Source organism: Dipodomys spectabilis, unplaced genomic scaffold, assembly GCF_019054845.1.
Source record: "Dipodomys spectabilis isolate Male_0828 unplaced genomic scaffold, ASM1905484v1 ptg000187l, whole genome shotgun sequence".
Taxonomy (NCBI): Eukaryota; Metazoa; Chordata; class Mammalia; order Rodentia; family Heteromyidae; genus Dipodomys; species Dipodomys spectabilis.
The window spans coordinates 10,742,856-10,767,937 of NW_024870864.1; the positions used below are offsets into that span (position 1 = coordinate 10,742,856).

At 43.7% G+C, this 25,082-nt stretch overlaps 1 protein-coding gene across 2 annotated transcripts in view; it reads right to left on the minus strand.

Annotated features, from left to right (window-relative positions):
* Positions 1-25,082, minus strand: part of Uxs1 (UDP-glucuronate decarboxylase 1) — a 99,389-nt gene that overhangs the window by 2,538 nt on the left and 71,769 nt on the right. For both annotated transcript variants that reach the window (XM_042695494.1, XM_042695493.1), the window contains exons 10-14: positions 17,676-17,795; positions 10,662-10,705; positions 5,882-5,942; positions 3,857-3,914; positions 1,879-1,982 (exon numbers count right to left, since the gene is read on the minus strand). In XM_042695494.1, the coding sequence (XP_042551428.1) occupies positions 1,879-1,982; positions 3,857-3,914; positions 5,882-5,942; positions 10,662-10,705; positions 17,676-17,795 (387 nt within the window). The remainder of the gene's footprint in view (positions 1-1,878; positions 1,983-3,856; positions 3,915-5,881; positions 5,943-10,661; positions 10,706-17,675; positions 17,796-25,082) is intronic.

Consider the following 25,082-nt stretch of genomic DNA (forward strand, 5'->3'; position numbering starts at 1 on the left):
CAGAGGCATGCAAAGCACAATCAGGTTGGGGGGGGTGTTTCTTTACATTTGATTGCCTTAAAATGTGTAACCCCTCTGTACAACATTTTACACCCCCCCCCCCCAAACACACACACACACACACACACACACACACACACACACACAAAAGGAACAGGCTGGGTTCTGGTGGTACCTGTAATCGTAGCTACTCAGGAGGCTGAGATTGGGAGAATCATGATCCAAACCAAATCTGGGCAGAAAAATCCTTGAGACTCCATTGCCAAAATAAAAAGTATAGCTCAAGTAGTAAAGCATCAGCCAAGCAAGTAAGCTGGGCAAGCTCAAGGCTCTGAGCTCCAATATTAGCAAAATTAATCAATTAATCCAAAACAAACCAAACAAAAATACCCAAGGAACAAAGTCTCTGTCATGACTTGCAAAGTCATGCCATAACTGGTATTACTGCATTTTAAGTTGGGGGAATAATCATATTTTTATATCACACACTGCATTTCTGTGATCTCTAGTAGATCCCTCAGACCTCAGCTATCACAAGACAGAGTAAATGTTGGTCTGGACTCTTATGTCCCTTCAGGGTTTAGCACTTACTCAGTTCTATTTCATTTTACTCATTCATTCATTCATTCATTCATTCATGGTATTAAGAGTCTGGATTTGGGGCCTTGTACTAGCTAAGCCAGCATTCTCTCTTGTCCTTTCTGCTTTACTTGTTTTTGAGATAGAGTCTCTCATTTATGCCAGGGCTTGCCTGGACCATGATTCTATTTATGCCTTCCATGTAGAGCTGAGGTGACAAATACAGACCAGTGCCCTAGCTTTTATTGGCTGAAATGGGATCCCATGAATTGTTTGCCTAGACTGGCCTCAAACTGTGATGCTACTGGTCTTGGCCTCCAGAGTACCTAGGATTACAGGCATTAACCACCCTGCTTTGATGACATTTTACATCTTTAAAAGGTAAACTGAGCTCTGGGCTCACCCTTGCCTCTCTGACTGTACCTGCAGGTGAGGCAGCCATACCTACTGGACCATGTCTAGGATGGCCCAACATTTATCCACTAGTATGGATGGGTAATGTTTTCCTGCCTCGGTGGCAGGAGACTGCTGCTACGCACAATACCGCACATGCTTCTGCTCCAGGAGAGCCACACTCCATTGGGGGTACACAGGAGGTAGCTATGAGGTAAGGATGAGACACAGCAGATAGTAAATGAGGCAGGCTGGCTCCTACAATAAAGCTGGAATGGGCAGAAATCTCTAAGGAGCTAGTGTCTGAAGGACAGAGTCCTTAAGCAGCCACATGACCCCCTATGGACTGTGGGATGGGCATTAGAAAGTGTGGCAGGAGCACTCAACTCCCTGCAAGGGAAGGAGGTGAGCGCGATGGAGGCAGGCTGAGTACCCTTTACTGTGTGTGACAGGCCAGCGAAGGGTCTGACTTTGCCCAAGAGCTCCAGAAAGGCACTGGGATCCTCCCTACCCTTCAGGGCTGCACACTTCTAGCCTAGGGTCCCACCTGCCTCGGGGCTGATGTGGACTGGCTCTTCCTCTTCAAATAGTAACCCTGCCCAGCCCAGTAAGTGTGCCCACAACTGAGTGAATGCTGACATCTCCACCTCAGTAGTTCTTTAGAGATGGAGCCATGCATGTGATTTCAGGACAACAGGGCCCACAGCAGGCCTGGGTCTTTCTACATAAGAGGCTGAGATACCTGGTAAGGGGGAAAGAAACCTCTTGTTGGCCTGGAGAAAACCCTATACCTGCCTGAATGCCAGAGCCCACTTCACTCTGCTTTTGAGATAGGAGTCTCCCAACAAGGGCCAGTGCCCAGGACACAGGATACAGGGGGTGGCAGATGAATCTCCCCACACTTACCACAGGCTCCCACCCCAGCATCAGCTTTGCTTTCCTGATGTCTGGTTTTCTTTTCTGTGGGTCATCCTGGGCTTCAGAGAGAAACTGAATTTCACTTCTGCTACCTGAGTTATTTAAAAAAAAGAAAAAAATAGTTAAAAAAGAACTCCAGACCACCTGCGTGTGTGCCATTCTACCATGTGCAATGAAGTAAAATACCATCTGTGGAGTGAATCAGGGCACAGACTGTGTGACAGCACCTCATACAAAGCCATGAGAGAAAGAAAAAGTGACCGTCCTTGGAAGTTCAGGCAGCATATGTGCCATGGCTATGGTTGGCTGACCCTGGCAACTGACCCTGTAGGTGTCCTGGCCTCTTTCTGTGCCTTCAGCTGGAAAGGAAGGGGAGGGATATTCACCTGAACACCATAAGGCAGACCTTCCATGTTAGTAAACACACATGAAAACTACAAAGGATATTCTGAAGGGACAGAATAGCAGTGGGATAGTCAGGTATGATGTGGATCCCACCAACTGGCCGGCCATGCTTCCCTGGAATCAAGTAGCCTTCCTTTTGTTCAATTGATAGAGTGCAGGCGGATAACTGACCAGCTTTAGCTCACAAGACCTAGCCACTGATACTCTGGTCAGAGCAAGCATGAGCAGAGGACTAAAACGTCTTAGGTATCAGACGGAGGGCTTATAGAGAGAACAGGAAAGCCTGGCTGGCTTGGCACCCTCGGTGAGCCCAGACCCACCATCGTGGAATAAACCCACATAAGTGACATCAGCCAGACTCACAGAAGAAATCTTCAGTGCAGGCTGGCCTTGATGGCAGAACTGGGAACAAATAAAAACAGCTGTTGTTTAAGCAGATAGGGTGGTTGATGCACTGGAACACGTAGCAACATGGTTGGGGATCCCATTAACCCAACCTTCTTGGGTTGAAGATGGGGACTTCTCAAGCACCAAAGGGCAAGTGGTCCACTAGAGCTACTTGTGAAACTGCAAGATTCTGATCTGGGAGATACAGGTGACAGGGTGAGGCCAAGAGTCCCTATCTCATTCACTGTCCAGGATGGCCTGACTGTGGGCAGCATGGCTTAGAAGGCATGGGTGGCACAAACACAGTGATCATATCTTGTGAGGGACACACAGGGTTGGAATGCAAAGCTGGGGAAGCAGGTCTCAGTGGGGTTGCTGATGTTGAAAAGTGCTAGAGTTAGTGTGTCGGGAAGGCTTCTGCCTCCACTGTCTCCTGGAACCAGGATCCCACCTGTCCAGTCAGTTAGAACAATGGCCCAATCCCAACCTGGAAGAGTCCACCCAGTTTGGTGGGGTATGGATGGTCACTCCAGAGTGGCCAACAGCATGCACATCATATACCTGGCCCTCCAACTAGGGCAGGCTGGTGTGAACCTGAACTCAAATTTCTGGATCAAACTCAGAAAGGACCTCTCCAGGAGCCGGGCTTTCTGGAGCTCCCATAAACCTAAAGGTGAGGCTGAGGGATCACCTACTCTCTGCCTGTGGTCTAACCACAGAATCCTCTCCTACCTCGACGCAGACAATACTAAAATGTTGACCACCAACATAAGCCAATTTGGCCAGAACCACAAAGCATTTCAGACAGGCCAGAAACCTACAAGCTGGTGGTACTCCCTCTCTGAAATTCTATACTCAACAGGACCTGTGCTTGTACATGAAGTCACATTACTGATGCAGGAGGAACTAACACAATCTCAAGTTAGACACAGTGAACAGATTACCTCCTTCCAATTCACACAGACTTGCAACTAAGATGATGAACCAAACCAACCTATCCCCCTTTTCTGTTACTTGATTAAAGAACTAGAAAACAACGAAGTGTTCCTAATAAAATGTTCTGCTCTGATCCAACTAAATCAGCTTGTATTCATTACCCAATTTTTAGTCAAGACGTTATCAACAGATCAGGTTAAGTATACCTGGTTTCTTTTGGGTAGTTTCTTGTACTTACCAACTAGGTTTTTAATTAACTGGGCAAATTCAAGGATTGTGTGTTCTTCAGGGTTTCCCTAAGGAAGAAATGGGATTCAGTTAAAAATGAAATTACCACAGTAGTCATCCCTTATCAACCCACAAAAACAACTTGGGAAATACTTGCTGGCCCAAAAGTCTGTCCCAAAAGCCACCAGATGCAGCTGCTGTCCTGTGTACTTTCACCTGAGCTCTCTGAATCACTGAAATGCTTCAAGGTGATGGTTACTCACCTGGCCAAGGGTTAACCTGAGTCCTCTAGTCTGTCAGTGCACAAGAACAGCCTTCAGGCAGGACAAAGACACCTAACAAGGAGACACTACTGGCTGAATTTCCCTTCTTCCTTCCTTGTTTATTTTTTAACTCAATATCTTATAGTTGATAGACACAGGCTCTACCACTAAAGCTACTTCCCCAGCCCTAGAACACTGCTGTATCTACATTCTTGTGACAGCTGTGCTACTTTTCATGAAGGCTGGGTTCATAATCTTAGCTCTCCTAAGAAAATGTCCTTCCCTCTGGGTGCCAACAACTTCAGTAACAGAGGGCTTGAAGCTGGCAGAGAAAGCTGTGACAACCATGATGACTTTTATGCCAGCAGGTAGAGAAGCCAAAAGGACTGTCTCCATGAGCTGTGTAAAGTGAGCTTATCTTTTTTTGGGGGGGAGGGGAGGAGTTAGGAAAATTGTTTTCCTCCCTCCTTCCCATCAAATCCCCTTCCTTATCTGGCTCTTTTTATTCGGTTGTCACCACCCCAGCCACAAGAGACCACAGTAATGGGGGATGGGGGGGAATTCTGTGCCCTCAATTCTCTTTACTCCCAATTTCCTCAGATGGTCTGAAGCTAGAAGTTTAAAGCAGCAAAAAGGTGCCTAATTGTAAGTACAAAGAAAGCCAGACTGGCAAAGTGGAGGATGGGAACTTGGACAAAAATGGCTTTGTCTACTGCGTATCAGGTGGGCAAAGGCTCCAAAAGAATGGAGGTACTTTCTGTTAAGTTAATTGGTTTTTCCAAAGTGCATCAATGGAACACTGACCCCGCGCTGCAGCCAACTTGTACCCATGAACCCACAATAATCCAAGCACAGTTAGGTAAGCACACTGCTGTCCACTTCCTCCAAGATAAAAACTCTCTCTCAACTCAGGAGAAAACCAATGGTTTTGAAAGTGATTGAGATGGCTGGTTACAGCTTTCAAGAACTTTCAGGCATGCATTCTGCCTCTCCCCTCGCCCCCTGCAAACCCCAGACCCCTAAAGCACTGCAGAAGGTATAGTTCAGAAGACCTGAAATGACCTGAAGGCTTTGTGAGGGCCCAGCAGGGACTGGCAGCATCTTAACAGGTGACAGGACTCTTGAGGTAGCTTCTCATTGGTGGAGTGTTGTGAATGCTAGATGGTTGACCCATTTGGAACATAAGTTTTATAGGAGATGGGACAGAATCAGGAATCAGGGACAGGTTGGTGAGAGGACCTGGTGGGACACATGCTCTGCAAAACCCTTGGAAGTTTGCTGTGAATGGCTCCCAGGGGAAGTGAAGTTACTGGGTATGCAGGAGGGACATGGGATTTTAATCTAAAGATGAAGAACTTCCTGCTGGTGGGAACTGGCTAAAGACAGTGACCTGCTTTGATTTGAGCAGAAGTAAGCTCCTCATCCTGAAAGTGCTCAACTTTGGATGAGATGGAACAAAACTACTTGAGGGTTGTTCCTGCAACAGGAGATGGTTGGGGATACAGGCAGGGCGAAGTGGCTATAACTTACAGTCCTGATCTTTAAACGAGGGCCCTGCAGACACAGGCAGTTTTGTACTGTTTATTACGTGGGTCACTGTGTCTGGCAGACATCTTCTTTGTGTATCTTACTTTGCTTTGTTTTGCTTTTACTGAGTACTTAGCACACCACAAATAGATGTGCCCTAAACATGCTAAGAGCAAATGAAGCAAAGGGGCCTTTCACCATGACCTGGACTGCCTTGGGAGAGCTGAGCGGGGAGAAACACTTACCAGATTGACAGGGCTGCTGACATTACTGTTCATGAGAGCCACCAGGCCATTCACCAGATCGCTGGAAGAGAAGGGGAGGTGGCTCAGGCCTTGCACACAGAGGCATGCCAGCATTGAGCCCCCTGCACCAGGGACTGCCCTCCCAAAAGAAAAGTTACCACTTCCCAGGAGAAAACAAACACCCTCATGGAAAACTGGATGCCAAAATAAAACCCTAAAAAAAAAATGTGGTACATAATAATGCTAACATGTTTATGGATGAAATGACATGTATGACATCTGGGATTTGCTTTTGTAGGTGGGGTGGGAGAATTAAACAGGATGATGAAACCTGGGTGATAGGGTGGAGTTTGCCTCCCCCTCCCCCTGCACCGTGCATTTCAGAAATCCTGGACCAAGTAAAAACAAAAAGGAAGTTAAAATAGACAATACACCTGAAAAAGATGGGGTTTGCAGAAGTCTCCAATGGAAGCCCAGGTTTACTGTGAACCCAAGTTAGTTGACCTGTACAAAAGCATGACTAGTTTATAAAATAAAATCTGCTGAAATGAATGGACTCCAGTATGTAGTCTCCATACTGGCAAATCACAGACAAAGCCAAACTACACTGAGTGTTGAAATCAACCAGAAGCAGTGCTCCCTACCCTCCAACCTCCAACCCACCCCTCAAAACACCTCACATGAAACTGTAGGGGTGTCAGGATGTTTCAGATGGATCATGATTGACTGGGCCATGAAGGTGAAGGTAAGTAAGCAAATTTTCGCTTACCAAAGTTTGGTTCTTATTTTCAGAAGCTTTAAAGTGTGGCTCTGTTAAAAAAAAGTTACTTCGTAAAAATGACACCTCACTGCTAAACGTAAGAACTTTCTCTAAGGCTACTGTTCATGTGCTACTCTTATTAAATGTCTGAAGATTTTTTTTTCCTGGTGATCCAAAAGAAGTCTACTTTGAAACCTCTCCCTCCTCTTCTTCCATAATTACCAGTGAGGAGCAGGTCATTGTGTGTCATGATCAACTTTCAAAAGAAAATCTAGGATTTCTTTGGCTTCCTTTTGATTGAGGGAGAAAAAAACTGGGGGAGAGGGGGCATTCAGTAAACAGATTAGTTCTGCTTTTCCTTTCGCAACAAATGGGTATTTTATACGAACATGCTTAACATTCTACTCTCAGATCAAGTGTAAATGCAAATCACTGTTGACCTTGGATGACTCCTTTTTTTTAAAATAGGAACTGGCAAAAAGTCACTTCATCATTATGGCAGTATTCTTAGGCATCCCGATCTGCTATGCAAATTTAAAAGGAGACATTAAAAGCTGCCATTCAGTAGCACCCATAAGAGGTCTTCAGGCTGCATGGGAGGTGGGGTCACCTGAAGTGGGAAGATGCTGACTCTTAAGCAGTCATCTTCATGGGGAGAGGACGGGGTGGGGGGGGCGTGCATCTTTTATGTAACTAGCTGGCAACTTTTAAGGTCAAAATTGCTTAGACCACTCATTTCACCTGAGCCCTTTAAAAGTGTCATTTTGACAAAGTGACTTTTTAAATAAATACAGCATGCCTTGTTATGTGAATGGAGACAGAACCCGACTATGGAAATTCAGACAGTCATGCCAAATGCTGATGCAGGTGACACCTAGGTCTCTGGGTCCCCGCGATGCTTTCAAGGCAATCGTGGCTCTTGGGGACAGTGAATTTAGTATAGTAAATATGGATTCAGGTATTCTAAAGTTTGTTTTTTCTTTTCGGTGAAGTAAAAGATTCTCAATTCCTAAAATAGCAGCTGGTTAAGAACAAAACTGCCAGCAACTGCTGTCTCAAACTTGTAATTCTAGCTACTCAGGAGGCTGAGATCTGAGCATCTTGGTTCAAAGACAGCCTGGACATCAAAGTCCATGAGATTCTTTTCTCCATTTACCCAGCAAAAGGCCAGAAGTGGAACTTTGGTTCAAGTGGTAAAGTGCCAGCCTTGAGTAAAAAGCTAAGGGACAGAATCCAGTCCCCAAGTTCAAGACCTAGTACTAGAATGAAGACTGGAGAGAGAGAGACAGAGAGAGGGACAGAGGGACAAAGAGAGACAGAGAGACAGGCAGACAGGGGAAGAAAGAGAGAGAGAGAGAGAGAGAGAGAGAGAGAGAATACGTGAACTGGTCAGTTCTCAGATGAATGTATGGATGAATGTATGTTGTGGAATTCTTGGCCCCAGTGTGGAAAGACCCTGAAGCTTGGTCACTGGCTATCACCACAGTGAGAAAGCACTGTAGCATCATGGAGATAGGGTTTGCTAAGAGGATTCACACCTACGTTCTCAAGAAAAGTACCTAAGCCTTCTTTCCAAGCTGTCTGTGCCTGGACTGTGTGTGTATATGTGTATACAGAAACCAAGTGTGAGCCATGGCTGTCAATGCAGGCCTGTCACCACGGGTTTGTCTTACTCTGACACGGATATGTCACTGCAGATGCACAGGCATTCCTGAGTTCTTAGAATATCTTACTTAGTACCCCAACCCCTAGACCAAGAATCTGAAGCTATTAAAATAAATTTTGTATGTGATACCTTCGGAATAATGCACCCAGTAAAAAGAAGGGAGGTAACTCGTTTCCCTTTATACTGCATCAAGTCTTGTGATCCTCCATGTGATGTGGGAGCTGAGGAAGTTAGGAAATCCAAGGTGCGTGTGTGCCTGAGGATATTAACCCTGCCTCAGGAAGTGGGTGGTGGAAGATGGGAGACAAACATATTATTTTGAAAAGATGGCACTCAGCAGAAAGAAGTTGTCTGACTGACACAGTCCTGCTGCAGAAGAGTACCCTGACAGCTATGTTTCCCACGGCACATCGTGCCTGAGATACATGATTGGAAACAGGAAGAGTCTAGAAGCAGTGACAGCTGCCATCTCCCCACTAAACTGCCTTCTTCAAATAAGGTCCTGTTGGGCCATATGTGGGCTGGATATATTTCCCTGATAGGCTTTTTGCTTTGTTTTGGTGAGACAGTCATAGGTAGGGGGAAAAAAACCGCCAAAAAACACTGAATAAGGTGTATATTTGTTTCTTCTGGACTAAATCTAAGAATTTATGACTACTACTGAGAAAAATCAACAGTAGCTGATTTAACCTTGTAAGTTATTGCTAGTAGTTCTATGTTTTTCTAAGAGACTCCTTCCAGGTGACCTGTCTAATCAGGTAAAAGCCCACGTGGTTGCTCTGGCTGAGGTAGAACTGAGGGCTGGCTAGACCTGCATTCCATAGCCAACCTAATCCTCGCCATGTCTCTGAGATGGCCCAAGACACCAGTAATGGCACATCAGGCATTCTGGAGTATTTACATCAAAGAATAAAATTACATGATGACAAAATATAGAAATGGGTTTTTATAATGAACTGGGATTAGAAACTTCTACAGATTTATAATAGCCATGTCAGTGGTGGGTAGAACTTTGGTATTGTAACTCTTCTCTCAAAATCCATATAACACTCTACAGTTAGTCAATTGCACTGAATGACAAAAATTAATTTAAAAGGACTGCACACAAAAGTAACTAACTAACCAAGCAAAGAAAAAAAAAAGCCTACAACAATAAAAAGCATCACATGAAATTATTCTAAAGAATATACTATTAGCTGGGTGCTGGTGGCTCACACCTGTAATTCTAGCTACTTAGGAGGCTCAGATCAAAACCAGCCTAGGCAGGAAAGTGTGTGAGACTCTTCTCCCATTAACCACCAGAAAACCAGAAGTGGCACTGCGGCTCAAGTGGTAGAGCACTGGCATTGAGCTGAAGAGCTCAGGGACAGTGCCCAGGCCTAGAGTTCAAGCCCTACTACCGACAAAAAAAAAAAGAATTTATTTTTTTCCTGCATTGTTTCAGAACAAAGTTCTGAAGTTATACTACTTTGTCATCTACCCTAGAAAGTCACTTTTTAAATGGACCTGATTTCACTACCTGCAGGCTTGAAGGATGATCGGAGTAGCTACCTCTTAACTTGGCCTGCAATAAGATCACACAATCTGCCCCTCAGCACTGGGCCTCTTCACCTCCACAACACTAGGTGGCAGTAAAAGACTAACTCAGCAGTCACAGAAGTGACGAAGATGAACAGATGTTTTTTTAAAAAATTTATTTATTGTTGCTGTAAAGGTGATGTACACAGGGATTATGGTTATGAAGTCTACATTTCTTCTTGAACAATGTCATCCTTTCCCTCACTATCTCCCAGTTTTTCCCTCTGTCTCCACCCACAAGTTGTCTAATTCATTTTCAACACAGCATCTAATAACAATCACCACTGCATTTGTTCACCGTTTGTCTCACTATTTCTGTATCCCCCCGCGTTACCCAAAACAATATGCAAGGAGATGATAACAAAAACAGCAAGTAAGAAAAAAACAAAACCTCTTGTTTCCAATTCCTGGAGTTCGTTTCAATAAATATTATTTTATATGGCGATATGTACATAGCTATTGTACCTATGTGATCTTCTCCTAACAATGTCCTCTCTTAGGCTCACTCTGTGTGAATGCCCAGAGACCACCTGTATATTTTATCATGTCCTAGTGTATTCTTTTTTCTTTTACTATCCAGTGTATTTACTTGTAGATTTATAGGCACATTCTATTAGTTTTAAGTTTCAGAAAAAGAGCAAGAGGTTTCCATTTCTAACATTAAACGTCACTGTTAGCCAGCATATACAGAAGAATGAAATAACACACACCGCAGATACTAAGCTGTCCAAGTCTATTCCCCAGTTCCCAGCCAGTGCTAAGTCACACAGCCTTACCTGACATACTGGAAAGCCCTCGTCTGAGATCCAGATCCATATACCTAGAAGGAAATGAACAGTTAGGCCTGCCAAGAAAAAGCACACCAGCACTGGAAATTGGGGTCCCTTGGAATCCTGGGGATACCAATACTAAAACAGATCCTTGAAAGGGAAGTGATACAATTTCAAAGCATCTCAAGTCACATCTCACCCTACTTCAAAATTATGTCCAATAGTGAGAAGGTAGCAAAATCACCAAAATGTAAAGATCTTTTTTTTTTTTTTGGTCCGGTCGTAGGGCCTGAACTCTAGGCCTGGGCGCTGTCCCTCAGCTCTTCAGCTCAAGGCTAGCACTTGAGCCACAGCGCCACTTCTGGCTTTTTTCTTTTTGCTTATGTGGTGCTAAGGAATCGAACCCAGGGCCTCAGGCATGCAAGGCAAGCATTCTACCACTGAGCCATCTTCCCAGCCCCAATGTAAAGATCTTCAAAGGACACTACCTGGAGGAATTTACTTCTCTCTGGGACCCATGATGGGTCAGACATCACATTAAGTTCTGAGGAATACAATCTCAGTCTGTTGGACAACTGACCCTCATGCAGAGAGTAACGCAAACATTCAACTGGAGCTTTCCACCCGGGATGGCTATAGAATAGACTAGAACGCAGCCCAGACAGGACAAGACTCAAGATGAGACAGATGTGTCCTCATACTCTGCAGCTAACTGCCCAGTGATCCCAACAGATGACCAATGTCAAGCTGCCAGCCTTCCAGAAGACTGGATGCGAAAAGAGGAACAGACCTGAAAGAATCTTATTAATCTCTTCTTGTTCTTCCTGTACGAGAGGGTCATAAAAACTAAGGAGAGAAGGATGAGTTAGATGACTTTCTGTAAGGCTACTGGCCCTCCTATCTAGTCTGCAGCTCTATACGTAATCTCTGCGTCTGTAATTCTCAGTCTTAACTGAACAATGGTATTCCTTGTAGCCTTCTAAAATTACCAGTTTCTGAATACCATGTACAAAGTCAGATTTAAATAATCTGGGCAAGACCAGGCTTATTAAGCTCCTAAAATAACTGCAGTGATTTCTGGGGAAAGCATCATCTCTGTGAGCTCCTGGGCCAGGCTCCTCTGTGTCCTACAGCAGCTCAGCATGATTATGTATTTATACAAGTTGAACACCTCTTATTCTGAAGTGCATGGGACCAGGTGTTTGGAACGATATATTTTTCAGTTTTGGGATATCTACACAAGCACAATAATAACCTGTGAGTGAGATCCCAAGTTTTTTTTGTGTGTGTTTTGTAAACACAAAATTCACTTTTTTCTCTATACACTTAACCTACAAAGTCTAAAGGTAATTTTATACAGTCTTTTTGGTAGGTGTGCATTTGATTTTGACTTGTAATATAATTTTCTGTATGTGACATCATGTTGACACCTGGAAGGTTTTAGATTTGGGAGCGTTTGGGGTTGTGGATATTTGAGTTGGGGATACTCAACCTATACCATTAATGAAGCCTAAATCAGAGGCTCTGTGAGAGTCCTTGACCCTACAGTCCCGCCATCCACGGGCAGAAAATTTCTGCTCACTGTCTGCTCTGGAAGAAAGAGGGCAACTGGGACAGTGACCTTCTTCAGGAGAAAAGCTATAATAATAACAACAACAACAATAATAATAATAATCTGGAGTGCCCTCTCTCTCAGCAAAGACAGCCCCAGCCCCAGGGTCCTCCCCTATTACTGCTTCTGGGAGTTCATCTCACCTGATCTTGGCAGGAAAAGGGTAGCAGCAGGCAAGAGAGTAAAGCATGCCTCATATGCCATTTTAAAAGACAGGTTGCAAAAGCAACCCCCAACATGCATTCACACATGCCAGTTCACTTGGCTTGCACTGCTATCTTTGAGGTTCTACTGCAGAGTCGGAGGCCTGGAAGAAAGGCTGGGGAATATCTGAGACGAGGCATACAATGTATGGCAGCAAATCTCAGCAAAAGACCAAAAGAACAGATGGGGCCTCCGAGAAGCAGACTCAGCTACTTGTTGGTACTAACTGAACCCACCTCTCTCACTTCATTGATATTCAGACACAGTTGTCTGCAGGGGCAGAGGCCTCACCTTGTCTATGGGCCTGGCACAGAGTAGGTGCTGAGCAAGGCCAGAATGCAAGCACTGCAGGGCCTGGGGTGGCAGGGAGCACCTGATCAATGCTGACGGCCACTGTGCTGTCCTCCTCACAGAATGTGTGAGATCTAGTACTCGTGCATTTCACAAGATAGGAGTCATGCAGAGAACGTCTGAGTCAAGTGGAGACCTAGAAGTCTTCAACAAGGGAAGGGACAAGCCTGAAGGCAGAAGGGAGCTCTCTGCTGACAGCATGGGGCTGTCCACTTCTACTATGTGCTGGGTGCTTAAGATGTGACAAAGATTTCCTGTGGAATCATTTCAGTCAGGCTCCAAAACTTCTCATAGCTCCATCTGTGTTCTTATACAATCCTGCTGTAGCAAGATCTCTGTAAAGTCCATTTAGTTATAAACCCTCCCTCTCTGTCACATCACTTTTCATCTTACCAGTTTTCACAGCTCTGAACACCCTGACCTGTCTTCTGTAAGAATCTTGTGATAGTTGGGGACTGATGGCTCACACTTGTAATCCTAACTACTCAAGAGGCTGCAACCTGAAGATTACAGTTTACAGTCAGCCGTGGCAGAAAAGCCCATGAGACTCTTACCTCTAATTAACCACCAAAAAGTCAGAAGTGGAGATGGGATACAAGTGGTAGAGTACCAGCTTTGAGCAAGAAAAGCTAAGGCCCAGTGCCCAGTTCAAACCCCAGAACCAGCACAAGAAGAAAAGAAAAGAAAGCAGCATGAAGACTCCTGTTAGGACAGGATGGCCAGAGCTCCCAGGCTCCTACACTGTCTCCTACTTTTTTCCGCACACTGACAGCCTCCTTGGTTGCAAGTTCTCACTAATCTATTCTGTGCTTAGAGCTGAGAGTGCTCTCTCTCTCTCTCTCCCCCCCACAAAAAAGTCAGACTGCTATGTCTCCATTTACATCATGAATACTTCCTATGCTTTCAACAAGTGTCACTGAATGACTGTTTCTGTAACAGAATAGCATTCTTCTTCTCTCCAAAAAGGGAAGGTCATGATCACCTAATATTCTATGGTGTCCATCAAACTAAATATCACATCCATTTTTAAATTGGTTAAGTGTAATTTCTCCAAAACTGCCCTTTGGAAAGGCTTTATAAATGACACAGTCTTGGATTCATACTCCAATTCTGCCACATATAAGCTGACCTCTGCAAATTCATCTCAATATGCTGGCTTCTTGTCTGCAAACTAGAATAAATTTGTGGCACAACAGAATTAAACCCAAATGTGAATGTGTATGCCATACCTAAATTGTGAGCCAAAGCGTCTTCAAAGATAAACTTAGTAAGCTAGCTCCACCTGGGTATCTCATCTACTTTCCAAACTTTCTAGTAGGATGCAGTATTTTAGAACTTCTTTGTGATTCAACTTAAAATACAACTTGGATGCATGGCAATGTACTTAACTGAGCAACTCACGCCAAGTTCTCATGGCAGGCTTCTGATATGGTATCAAGTAAGAACCAAAGCCAAGGTATGCTCAAGGACTGAACTTTGCTGAGCTATCAGGTAACAAAGTCAGCTTAAGCAGGTAGGTAATTCCATTAACTGACTGGTAAAGTGAAGGACCAGACACAGTGGCTTGTAATCCTAGCTACTCAGGAGGCTGAGAAAAAACAAAGGAGGGGTAGGGGAGAGAGAAAAGCCAGAGCTGAGCCCATCTGCCCCCAAAAGGTCTTTCTTTCATCTCAAAAGAAACTTGTTGAGGCTACAACAGCAAAGGGAAAATAAAACATATCTCCCCTAGTTCCTTCCCTTAATAAAGTGTTCCAAAACACAGGCTGGTTAGAGAAAGCCTAGTGTGGCTCTCTCCAGACTCCTTACCATTTGACAAGGGCAAGAAATATAATAAGGTAGTGACTTTATCAAGTTCTTGATGGGAGAAAGCACACCCTAGAAGTTCTCCCTGAGGGCTCCTGCATGGGCATCTAGGAAGGATGGAAGCCTGGCATGTTCCGGATTGATGGCACTCTCAGTGGCACCGGTGGTCTTGTCCCCTCTGTCCCTGGACAGAAATGTGTTGGGCCTAAAGACAATGTATGAGTTAATTCTACCTGCTAACAATGAGTGCATTCTGGGGCTAGCCAGGGAACTTACTCTCCTCCCGAACACTCCCCAGCCCCGACAGAGGCTCTTACTGCAGGCAGTTAAGGAGGCAATACATCAAGTAGAAGGCTGTGACAGTTTAAACAAAATGCTCTGATCTCACTGTGTAAGAACGAGTTACGGAGAGCAGTATCTGAAAAGGTACCAGACACTCTCCTGCAGAGGCAGAATCCTCAACAGAACTGCTGGAGAAAGTTATTCCTCTGAACTCCGCACTGTCTTGGTATCTACAGGAACTAGTTTCAGAACATTGCATGAATACCAAAATCTATGGATGGTCAAGTGCCTTAGATAAAATGGTGCAGCAATTTGCATATAGACTACGCATATCTTCCTGTAATAAATTAAACTATCTCAGACTACCTAATTCAATGTCACTATCATGAAAATAATTGTGATACTGTCTTATTTAGGGAATGATGATGAGGGAAAAAAGTCTGTCCATGTTCTGAACCATAACTTCAACCTAAAGTCATCTGAATTTGTGGATGTGAGGTCTGCAGATGCAGAGGCCAACGGTGGCAGCAAGAAGGACAGGGGCAGGGTCCACCTTGGAATAATAGCTACAAGCACTAGCTTCTATGACATGTTGCTACACTGCTTTGACTAATCACCACAGAAAGAAGCCACTATAAACTTAATCATTTTATCAATATTTATCTTACACTGCCTGAGTGCTGGGGCCTGGGACACAGACAGCTGCCAATAGAATAAAGTTACTGGGTTCGAAGGGCTAACGTACCGGCAGGGGGCTGGAAAACTAGTATTTTCATCGGCGACATGTATAACGAAAATGACAATTGCAATGGTAACTAGGCCATGATATAAAGAGTGACTCAAAAGGCTCCCCCTAAATACATTTAGTGAGGAGACTGTCCAAAGAAGTACTCCCAGGACAAGTCACTGAATGGAGAGTGGGGAACAGTGGGGCATATCAGGAGAGATCCGTGAACTGAGCTATTCCTGGGAGGAAAGCATTGGAGGTTTTGTTTTTCTTTCTGTTTCTCCAGATGGTAAGCTGGTAAGCTCTTCGGAGAGAACAGAAGGAAAAGAGTAGTCCCATGGCAATACGTCAGCCAGGCCATTAGGAGGTGCTGGTGTGGGAAGAAGAGCCATGCTGGAACCTTTGTCAGGGGCACAGAGACGCCACTTAGAAAAGGAGGTGAGGAGAGCTGGCTATGAGGAACTTAGAACTGGTGCTGGACTCACCTATGTCCAGCAAAACCCTCTTGCAGAGCACCTCTACCTTGGGTATAAGCTAAGCAGCTAACATATGAGTGACAGATATCATGGAAAACAGGGACTAAGAAGGGGCTCTGGGTTCAACTCAAGTTGTCATGATTTGCTGCAGAAGCCTAGAAACTAATTTTTGTGCCTCAGTGTCCTCACTTTGAAAATGGGCATAATGTCACTGAAACCCACAGAACTGCTATGAGTGTTGTGAGTTAAGAGCTGTAAAGATCAGAAAAAAGATCAGTCCACTAACTATTGATCAAGTGACTGGATGATGGATACCAATGTACAAACAGACAGTCCACAATTAATGATGGTTCAACTTTACAATGGCTTTACTTGCATGGAACCCCATTTGAAGCCAAGGAGCATCTGGACCCAGGATGATCTGAAAACTTCAACTTATGATGCATCTATCAGAATGTAATCCTAATAAAGGTTGAGGAGTATTCTGGATAGTTACAATATTTTTTTTCCAAGACACAACCCGCCAATAAATAAACTATGAAGCAGGATTTTCAGGACAGATTGCTAGTCTCCAGAGTCTCTAAAGGCTACAGACGTGAAGAGCCAAGTCTTTGAGGCAAATTGGAGAAGACACTGGAGAAGTCCAGAGGAAAGAGAGTCAGAGTCCAGAGTCAGAGGAGAGCCAGAAGAAGTAAGCCAATAAAGAAACTCAACTAAACTTATGAGTGGACCAGGGGCACAATTCTAACAGGGAAGCAGCCAGTCAGGGACTGATGTGGAATGTGTAGTACCTCCCACCCCCAACAATAGCTAGGGGGTACAAAGAGTGGTTAGTGTCAGCAGACATCCTCACAGTGCCTTGTGACCCCCAGACCAGGGAATCCTACTGGGAGGGAGGAAGGAACCAAGTGCTTGTCATTCTTGGCAAGATAAATGTCCAGATCAATCCAGTCAGATCACCTTGTTCCTATCCTGACCTGATCCTTCCCAGATACCCTTAGCCACAACCCAGTATACCAAGAAAATGACAGGAGCTTTTTTGTTGTTGTTGATGTTGTTTGCTTATTTTGTGCCAGTATGGGGCTTGAACTCAGAGTTTCAGAACTGTCACCTAGCTTCTTTGCTAAAGGAAGGCACTCTACCACTTGAACCGCATCTCTTCTTCTGGCTTTTGCTGGTTAACTGGAGATGATAAGAATCTTAGAGACATTTCCTGCCCAGGCTAGCTTAAACTGTGATCCTCAGATCTTAGCCTCCCCGGTAGCTAGAATTACAGGCATGAATCAGTTGCCTAGTGGACAGGATTTTTGAACAGGGCAGCTGGTATAAGCACACCTGGTCCCAGGCATGGGCAATGGACAAAGTAGATGCACGAATTTCATGGTGAAACTGTTCCACATGTGGGTTCTGTCTACATACCTTCGTTCCCCTTCACAAATGTGGCAGAGATACAAAAGGCTATGAAATGACAATTACAGAATCATTTTTCTTTGAATAAATGACTTGCTGTCCTTCACCTCTGTGGGATGATTGTCCATCTGGTTAACCCCGCAAGTGGTACCTACCGTGAGGGGTTCCCCCTGAAGTGCCTGCAAGATGAAGTTGCTGACCACCCGCCCGTCATTCATGTGCATTCGTGGCCCAAAGGTGTTGAAGATCCTTGCCACTCGTACTTCCACACCTTCCTGCAACAGAGAGAGAAGAGGAAGTGAGGGGAGCCTCCTTTCCCAGTCTGCAGGTGTGGGTTTCTAGAAAGCAGGCAGAAAATGGTTTGCTTTTCATTCCAGGCCAGAGCTACAGTGAAGATCATCAAAGCTGTCCCAGATCTCACTTCCCAAAAGGCACCAACATCATCGTTCAGGTAAGAGAGGCTATGTGACAGTCTTTGAGAGTATAAGGGGAAATTTATGTATGAGAATTGTTTCCCACTTTTACAAATGGCATCACAATTTGAATACTCTTTTATCACCTTTTTCACATAATACATTTTGCAAGTTTATCACTCAATATAGATTCAAATGTCACAGTGTTTGATAGCTGACAAGAAAAAAACATCCAAGTCCTTTATCTTAGAAAAAGAAGGATCTAAGCATTCCTAAACCACTATCTTGCATCTACATCCTAAATTTCTGTACAGTGATAAATAAACACAAGTTAGTCCCTAACACAGGTGAATGGCTAAGGGCCTGGACACACATAAATACTGTTTAATACAGTCATCCTGCTGTTCATTTTTACCTCTATATTCACTGCCTTGTCTTTTTTTTAAAAATGCCTATTTTTACAATGAAAGACAGGCATTACACTTTTGTAATCTGGCAAAACATACTTTCAATGTGTTTGTTAAACCATAAAAGCCTTCCCAAGCAATCTGGTTCAACTATAAATGTCGCGGCTGCTTTGCCTTGGATAAAGAACTTCCGTGCTGTTATCACAAAGCCCGAGTCAGTGGGCTTTCACAGTGTGTTGCTCGTGTTTGATCCAGTATACTACAGATGTGCATGGCTGGGAATCTGAGGGCAGATGGGAGGAGGTGTGACCAGGTGAGGCTCTTGCTTCTCCCAGTTCCTTCCCGCGTTGCCCCCCTCACCAGGCCTATGTCTCCTCGTGTTAATCACAGTTGCAAAGGGAGGGACCATTAACAAATCAGTCCCTGTATGTGCCTAGCACAGGGGCCAATGATGGTAATGGAAAATAGCTGCTGTTGTTGTCCCTGCCAATCAAAACCTTTCTTTCCATTGCTAATTCTACCACTTCGGATCTGCATGGGCTAGAAATCTAACAGACCCTTAGCTAATGAAGCTGCTTTAGCACAGAATTTCTCCACTCTGACAGTGAGTTAGAGGGAAGTGCTGCAGAGTCCTAGGGGCTCCTATGGGCCCTTACAAGGTCTAGTCCCCCAGCTGCCACCTCTGCCCACGGAAGCCTCATTTATCTCCCAGGCACTTGGTTGCTGTGCTGGGTTCTGGAAGGAGTTGGAATGCCTGAATTTAGCACACAGTTAATTTCTACTAACCAGAGAGATTTATCCACGCTAACTCTTCCTTCCTAGGACTATCCGATTGATTATAATTTCAAATGAGCTACTGAGATTCTTAGGACCATGATATGAGGTCTTATTCTAGGCCAGGAATAAATTAACCCTTTTCTCTACTGGACTAAATAATAATCACTCTTGTAGCTTTGCTTTCTGTAGTTTCAGGTTATCTTGGAAAATTACAAAAATAAACAACATCTAAATTTTAAACTGAATGACCTGGTGACATCACTCACGATCCAAGTGTGTTCTGTCTGGGATGTGAGCCACACCTCTATCCACACAATGTAGAGCCACACAACGGATAAGCTACCCACTCATTTAGTTACTTAGTAGCAGTCCTGTGGTCAGGTTGACTGTGGAGATATGGCAGAGTGTGTGTGTGCTCGCGTGTGCACATACACATGTATGCACATGCACAGGTAACCTTTATTCTACTTAATGTCCCCAGGCCCCAAAGTGATTCTGACAACTAAGATATGCTAAAAAAAAAAAGCCGCAGAATGCCTTCTTTAAGTGAAAAGATGAAAAAGAAAAGTTGATATAAAGAAAGAAAAAATTCATATGTGGAGGCCACTGAAATCTATAATAAGAACAAATCTAATTAGAAAATATGGAAGGATACCAAAACAGAAGTGTGCTAGCTTTTTTTTTTATAGTCATTCATAGACTATAAAAGTTATAGCTACAGTGCCTGGTAAGCTACCAGTAAAGATAGAAAAGCATTAAACAATGGGGTCCAGTTTAATTTGTAGTTCCTAGCATCCACTGGGGGTCTTGGAATGCATACTCCCTGGATAAAAGGGTCTTATTTACAACAGTGGGACAGAGGAGTAAAGGTGCTTTTCAATGAAACAAAACGCAAATGTACACTTTCATTTAATCACTGGGACCAGGAAAGAATTAGAAGTGGATGAAGATGGCTTTCTTCTAAGAAAACTGCAGCAAATTTAGGAAAGCTCAATGTGCTCTGCCAAGTGTGCCACAAATCAAGTGCTTTTATGCCTTTGACTTCTACTTCTTCAGGAAATATACTCCATAACATGGCCTCATTAAGAGCGGAGCTCTGCAGACATTAACTGGCCAATGTACACTGGCTGGCTTGTTTTCATTTCTCCATTTGAATCTGAAACAGGCCACAAAGGACAAGGACAGCAAGTTAAATGCGATGTGCTCCAGATCCCCAAGAGTCCAGTGAGCCCCTGCAGTGACTGGAGCCACTGGATCACAACCTCTGCCAGCCTTGTCCCCTCCTCCAGAGCATGGGGCTCTGTGGCCGAGTTCACAGCAGGATTAGCTACATTTATGCCTAAAACCCTTAAATGCAATAAAGATAAATCCAAGGCTCACTCCATATAGAGCTTAATTCCTCTCTTGGAGGCTGTCTTTTTGATTTTGTGTAATAGCATGTCTCTTTCTAGCAAGAGTAAGCATTTGTTTCGACAGAGGAAACTCTTGTTCTAGATGTCCAGTCCATCTGACATCTTCCCACATTCATGGTGGGACTTGGAAGGAGTCGTCTATTGTTGTAGCTGGGTTAGCAACCACATATAATATGAAGGTATCATCATTCTAAGCCTCTCACACTTGGATAGAAGGTCAGTATGCGACCCAAATCTACCTACCTAAAAAGAGAGAAATCAGGCTAAAAACCCAGGAAGTGCTTGCCAGGCCATGGTGTCTCAGGAAGGGAGAGCCTCTGAACTATCAATGGGTGAACACATCCATGCCCATCTGCTTGGCCAAGCCCTCCTGACCAGCTCACAGCACTCACTGATGGGATGTACTACAATGCAAACAGGAAACACTGCATAGGGCAGATGGGTACAGTGCTCAAGAGAACATCACCCCCACCCACCTAGCTGCCAATGCCTTTTCTGCAGGAACTACCTAGGACATATTTACCTGGAGGGAAGCTACAGGAAGAACTCCCAGCACATCAGCACACATTCCCTTAGTCTTCCTAGAGAGTTCATACAAAGTGTCTCATGCTTGCATTTCACTAGATTTGCTTCCTGGGTGGGGACAAGGCCACTGCAGCTCACTGGGCTGAAGCAGGATTCTCCTAGGTGCTAACAAGTTCACATTCACTAAGTGGGTGGCTGGAGGTAGCCACACCCAGGCCAGGGGTGGTAGGAACATGCCTGGAGCCAACTGGCTATCTTCCAACAGCCCTGCTTTAGTGCAAAGATTCCCCTTATACTCACCAGCAAGAGTGAAGACAGTACATTGAGGTATGAGAAACATTCAGCTAACTTTTACGATAGCAGATTGTCATAAACGTCATATTTTGCTATTATTGCTCATCTCTTACTGTGCTTGATTTATGAATTAAACTTTCATAGATGTACATGTATAGGAAGAAATAGGATATAACTGGGCTCAGTACTATCCTCAGATATCCACTGGGCCATGAAATGTACCCATCTCTGGTAAGGTAGGACCACTGGATTAAGAACTGGAGGGAGGCCAGGCACCAGTGGCTCACGCCTATAATCCTAGCTACTCAGGAGGCTGAGATGTGAGGATCACGGTTCAAAGCCAGTCCAAGCAGTCAAGTCTGTGAGACTCATCTCCAAAAAAATTAATCACCAGAAAACCGGAAGTGGCACTGTGACTCAAGTGGTAGAGCATTCGTTCGTCTTGAGCTGAAGGGCTCAGGGACAACACTCAGGCCCAGAGTTCAAGCCCTATGACTGATCAAAAAAAAAAAAAAGAATTGGAGGGAAAGTGGGAGAAAAAATGAGATAGGGGGTAACATGTTTGACAAGAAATGTACTTTCTTGATCCATTCATCTACTGTGGTATATATACACAATGGAATTCTATGCCTCCATCAGAAAGAATGACATTGCCCCATTTGTTAGGAAATGAAAAGACTTAGAAAAAATTATATTGAGTGAAGTAAGCCAAGCCCAAAGAAACATAGGTCCCATGGTTTCCCTTATTTGCAATATCTAGTATATGTCTGAGTCAAGCAGAAAAGGTCAGATAAGGTGATGTTAGGGAAATGAACCCTAAGATATGTATTCAAATGATTTTTTTTTCTTTCATGCGATTGTTTCTAACACATTTATAAGATTATTTCTTTGTTGTTTTGTATGTCCCTCCCCCACAGTATAACCCCTGCTTTCACTGTATTTGATGTCGGTATAATTTGTGAAGGGGAAGGGGAAAAACAAGTCGTTTAAATAAGGATACAGGTGGACCCGTTGCAACAATGAGAAGTACAAGTTGTTATGTCGAAAACGAACTTTACAACTTTGGTGGTGGGGGGGCAGGGAGAATTGGGTGGGGGGGTGGGAGGAGGATGGGAAGGGATGGGAAAGGGAAACAAAGGAGGAGGCTACAATGCTTGATAAGAAATGTACTCATTATCTTGCCCATATAATTGTAACCCCTCTGTACGGTATTTTCATAATAAAACATAAATAAAAATTTTAAAAAATGTACTTTCTGCCTTACGTGTGTAACTGTAACCCCTTTGTATATCACCTTGACAATAAAATTAAACTAAAAAAAAGAGTTGGACTCATTTTGGACAGTCACACACTGTGAAACTGAAGGAGGATATTCTTTTTTTTTTTTTTAATGTAGGTTGTAGGGCTTGAACACTAGGCCTGGATGCTGTCCCTGAGCTCTTAAGCTCAAGGCAAGCAGAAGAAGGATATTCTTAGGAGAGGAATAAAGGGCACAAGGCCCATGTGCATCTGTTCATATAAAATAATATTGATAGAAATGAACTCCAATAAGTGGAAACAAGAGGCTTTTTTCTTTGTTGTTTTTCTTTTATTTTCTTTTTATATTGTTTGTCTTTGGGAGGGCAAAGAAATGGAGTGGTAAAGGGTGAACAAATGCAGCAGGGGGCACTCACCAAACACTATGTTGAAAATGAACTATACAACTTGTAGGTAGGGACAGGAGGGAAAAACTAGGAGAGAGCAAGGGAAGGGGTGACACTATCTGAAAAGAAATGTGCTCATTATCTGACTTATGTAACTGCAGCCTTTCTGTATATCACATGTATAATACAATAAAAAAAATAAATAAAAGAAAAAGAATGGATCTCTCCTTCTTGATGTTCACTATGTAGCAGGCTGTGCTAAAATACTTTACAAGGTCAAAAGAGCACAAATATTGTCCTGCTAGTTCTTAGGTGGGAAGCAAAATACAGAGCAAGTAACACCGCCAGGATAGCTGATCTGGTTCTGGAATGATTCTGGGAGTAAATTTTATCCATGAACACTGGGCCAATGTTTAGGTTTCCTTATTATAATATTATATACGCACCAGCTCTTTCTGATGTTAAAAAAAAAAAAGCCATATCCTCCAGGCCACTGCCTCAGATGACTTCTGAGTTTGCTTTCTGCTTGCCAGTCTATGGTTTTATGAATGGTTGCCTGTTTTGCAGAGCCAGCTCAAAGACAGACTTACATGCACACTGTGCTCTGACCACAGCCTTTGGGTGGGGTCTCACATTTTAAAACCACTGAACCCACAAGCATGCAGAAGTGGCATCCTAAACTCTCTCTGACAAATTCACATTATTCAAAAAGGATGCTCTACCCTTTGCGACCAACATCATCTCATTCATCTCTTTTCTGTATTGAAATTTTATTTTGAATACATTAGTACATTTCATTCATTAAGCGAATTCAAAAGAGACTATTTCAAAAGAATTTTTTTTTATTAAAAGTTGCTCAGCCAGGCGCCAGTGGCTCATGCCTATAATCCTAGCTATTCAGAAAGCTGAAATCTGAGAATCATGGTTCAAAGCCAGCCAAAAAAGGAAAGTCCATGAGAGTCTGATTTCCAAACAACTGACAAAAAGCTGTAAGTTGAGCTGTGACCTTTAGCCAAAAACCTAAGCAGCAGCACCAGGCCTTGAATTCAAGACCCAGTACTGGCATATGTACGCACATGCATATATACACACATGCATGCACACACACATACACGTACTTTTATTTGTCCTATTTTCATTTTAGCTATATATATATATTTCCTTATATATTATATTTACCTAGCATAAAACACACCCATAAACCATCAAAGATCTTCAAAAAATGACAATTATTACCAAAGAGGAGATATGTCCTGATATATTAAAAAAATAAAAAACTAAGTTATTACAACAAATTAACAATATGTCAAAGGCATACTATATTGTAGTTGGGTCACTTTTCTAATTGATTTCATTTGTCTCGATATCATAAACCCCAATAATAAAATGTTAATTTTTTTTTCTAAAATCATCTCAAACCTGACAAGGTCACTGCAGCTACCTGTGGATTCATCTCCTTGTCTAGGGGGAATTGGTAATGGGGATGGCAGCTGCACCTCTGAGCTCTGGGATTCTTCCTTTCAGTACGGTTTCCTTACCTACAACAGCTCACCAGAACAGCCAACGGAGAAGAGGACATGCTCTTTGGGTAGCCAGCCCCACCAATGGGCCAGAGAGCTGAAAACAACGTTTTAGATCCCACTTTCCCATCTGTAACATGGGTTAACCATTTCAACAGAGTGTAAGGAAAGAGCATGTCCTCATCACCTGCTCCTCTGTAATAGCCACTCCAGACACGTAGCACAACCTCACATAATACCTCCATACAGTGGCACACTGGGCAAGCACATTGTCATAGTGCCCTGCAGGGGTCTAAGCTCAATAAACAAGACATATACTGAAATGGACATGTCACAGTCTCAGAAAGCAAGTCTGAACACAGAGAAGGCAAGATTAAGCCACACCCACAAGGCAAGCCCAGCAAGGCTCAGACCCAACTTCACTAGTGCTAACTGGAAATCCAGAGCTACAGAATGATCTCCAAGTTTTCAATGTTTAAAAGTCTTCAACGTCTTCACATAGTGGGTTTGCCTCATCTATTTTCCCTGCTTTTCTCTGTCTCTAGACGGCATTATGAGTAACAACTATTCT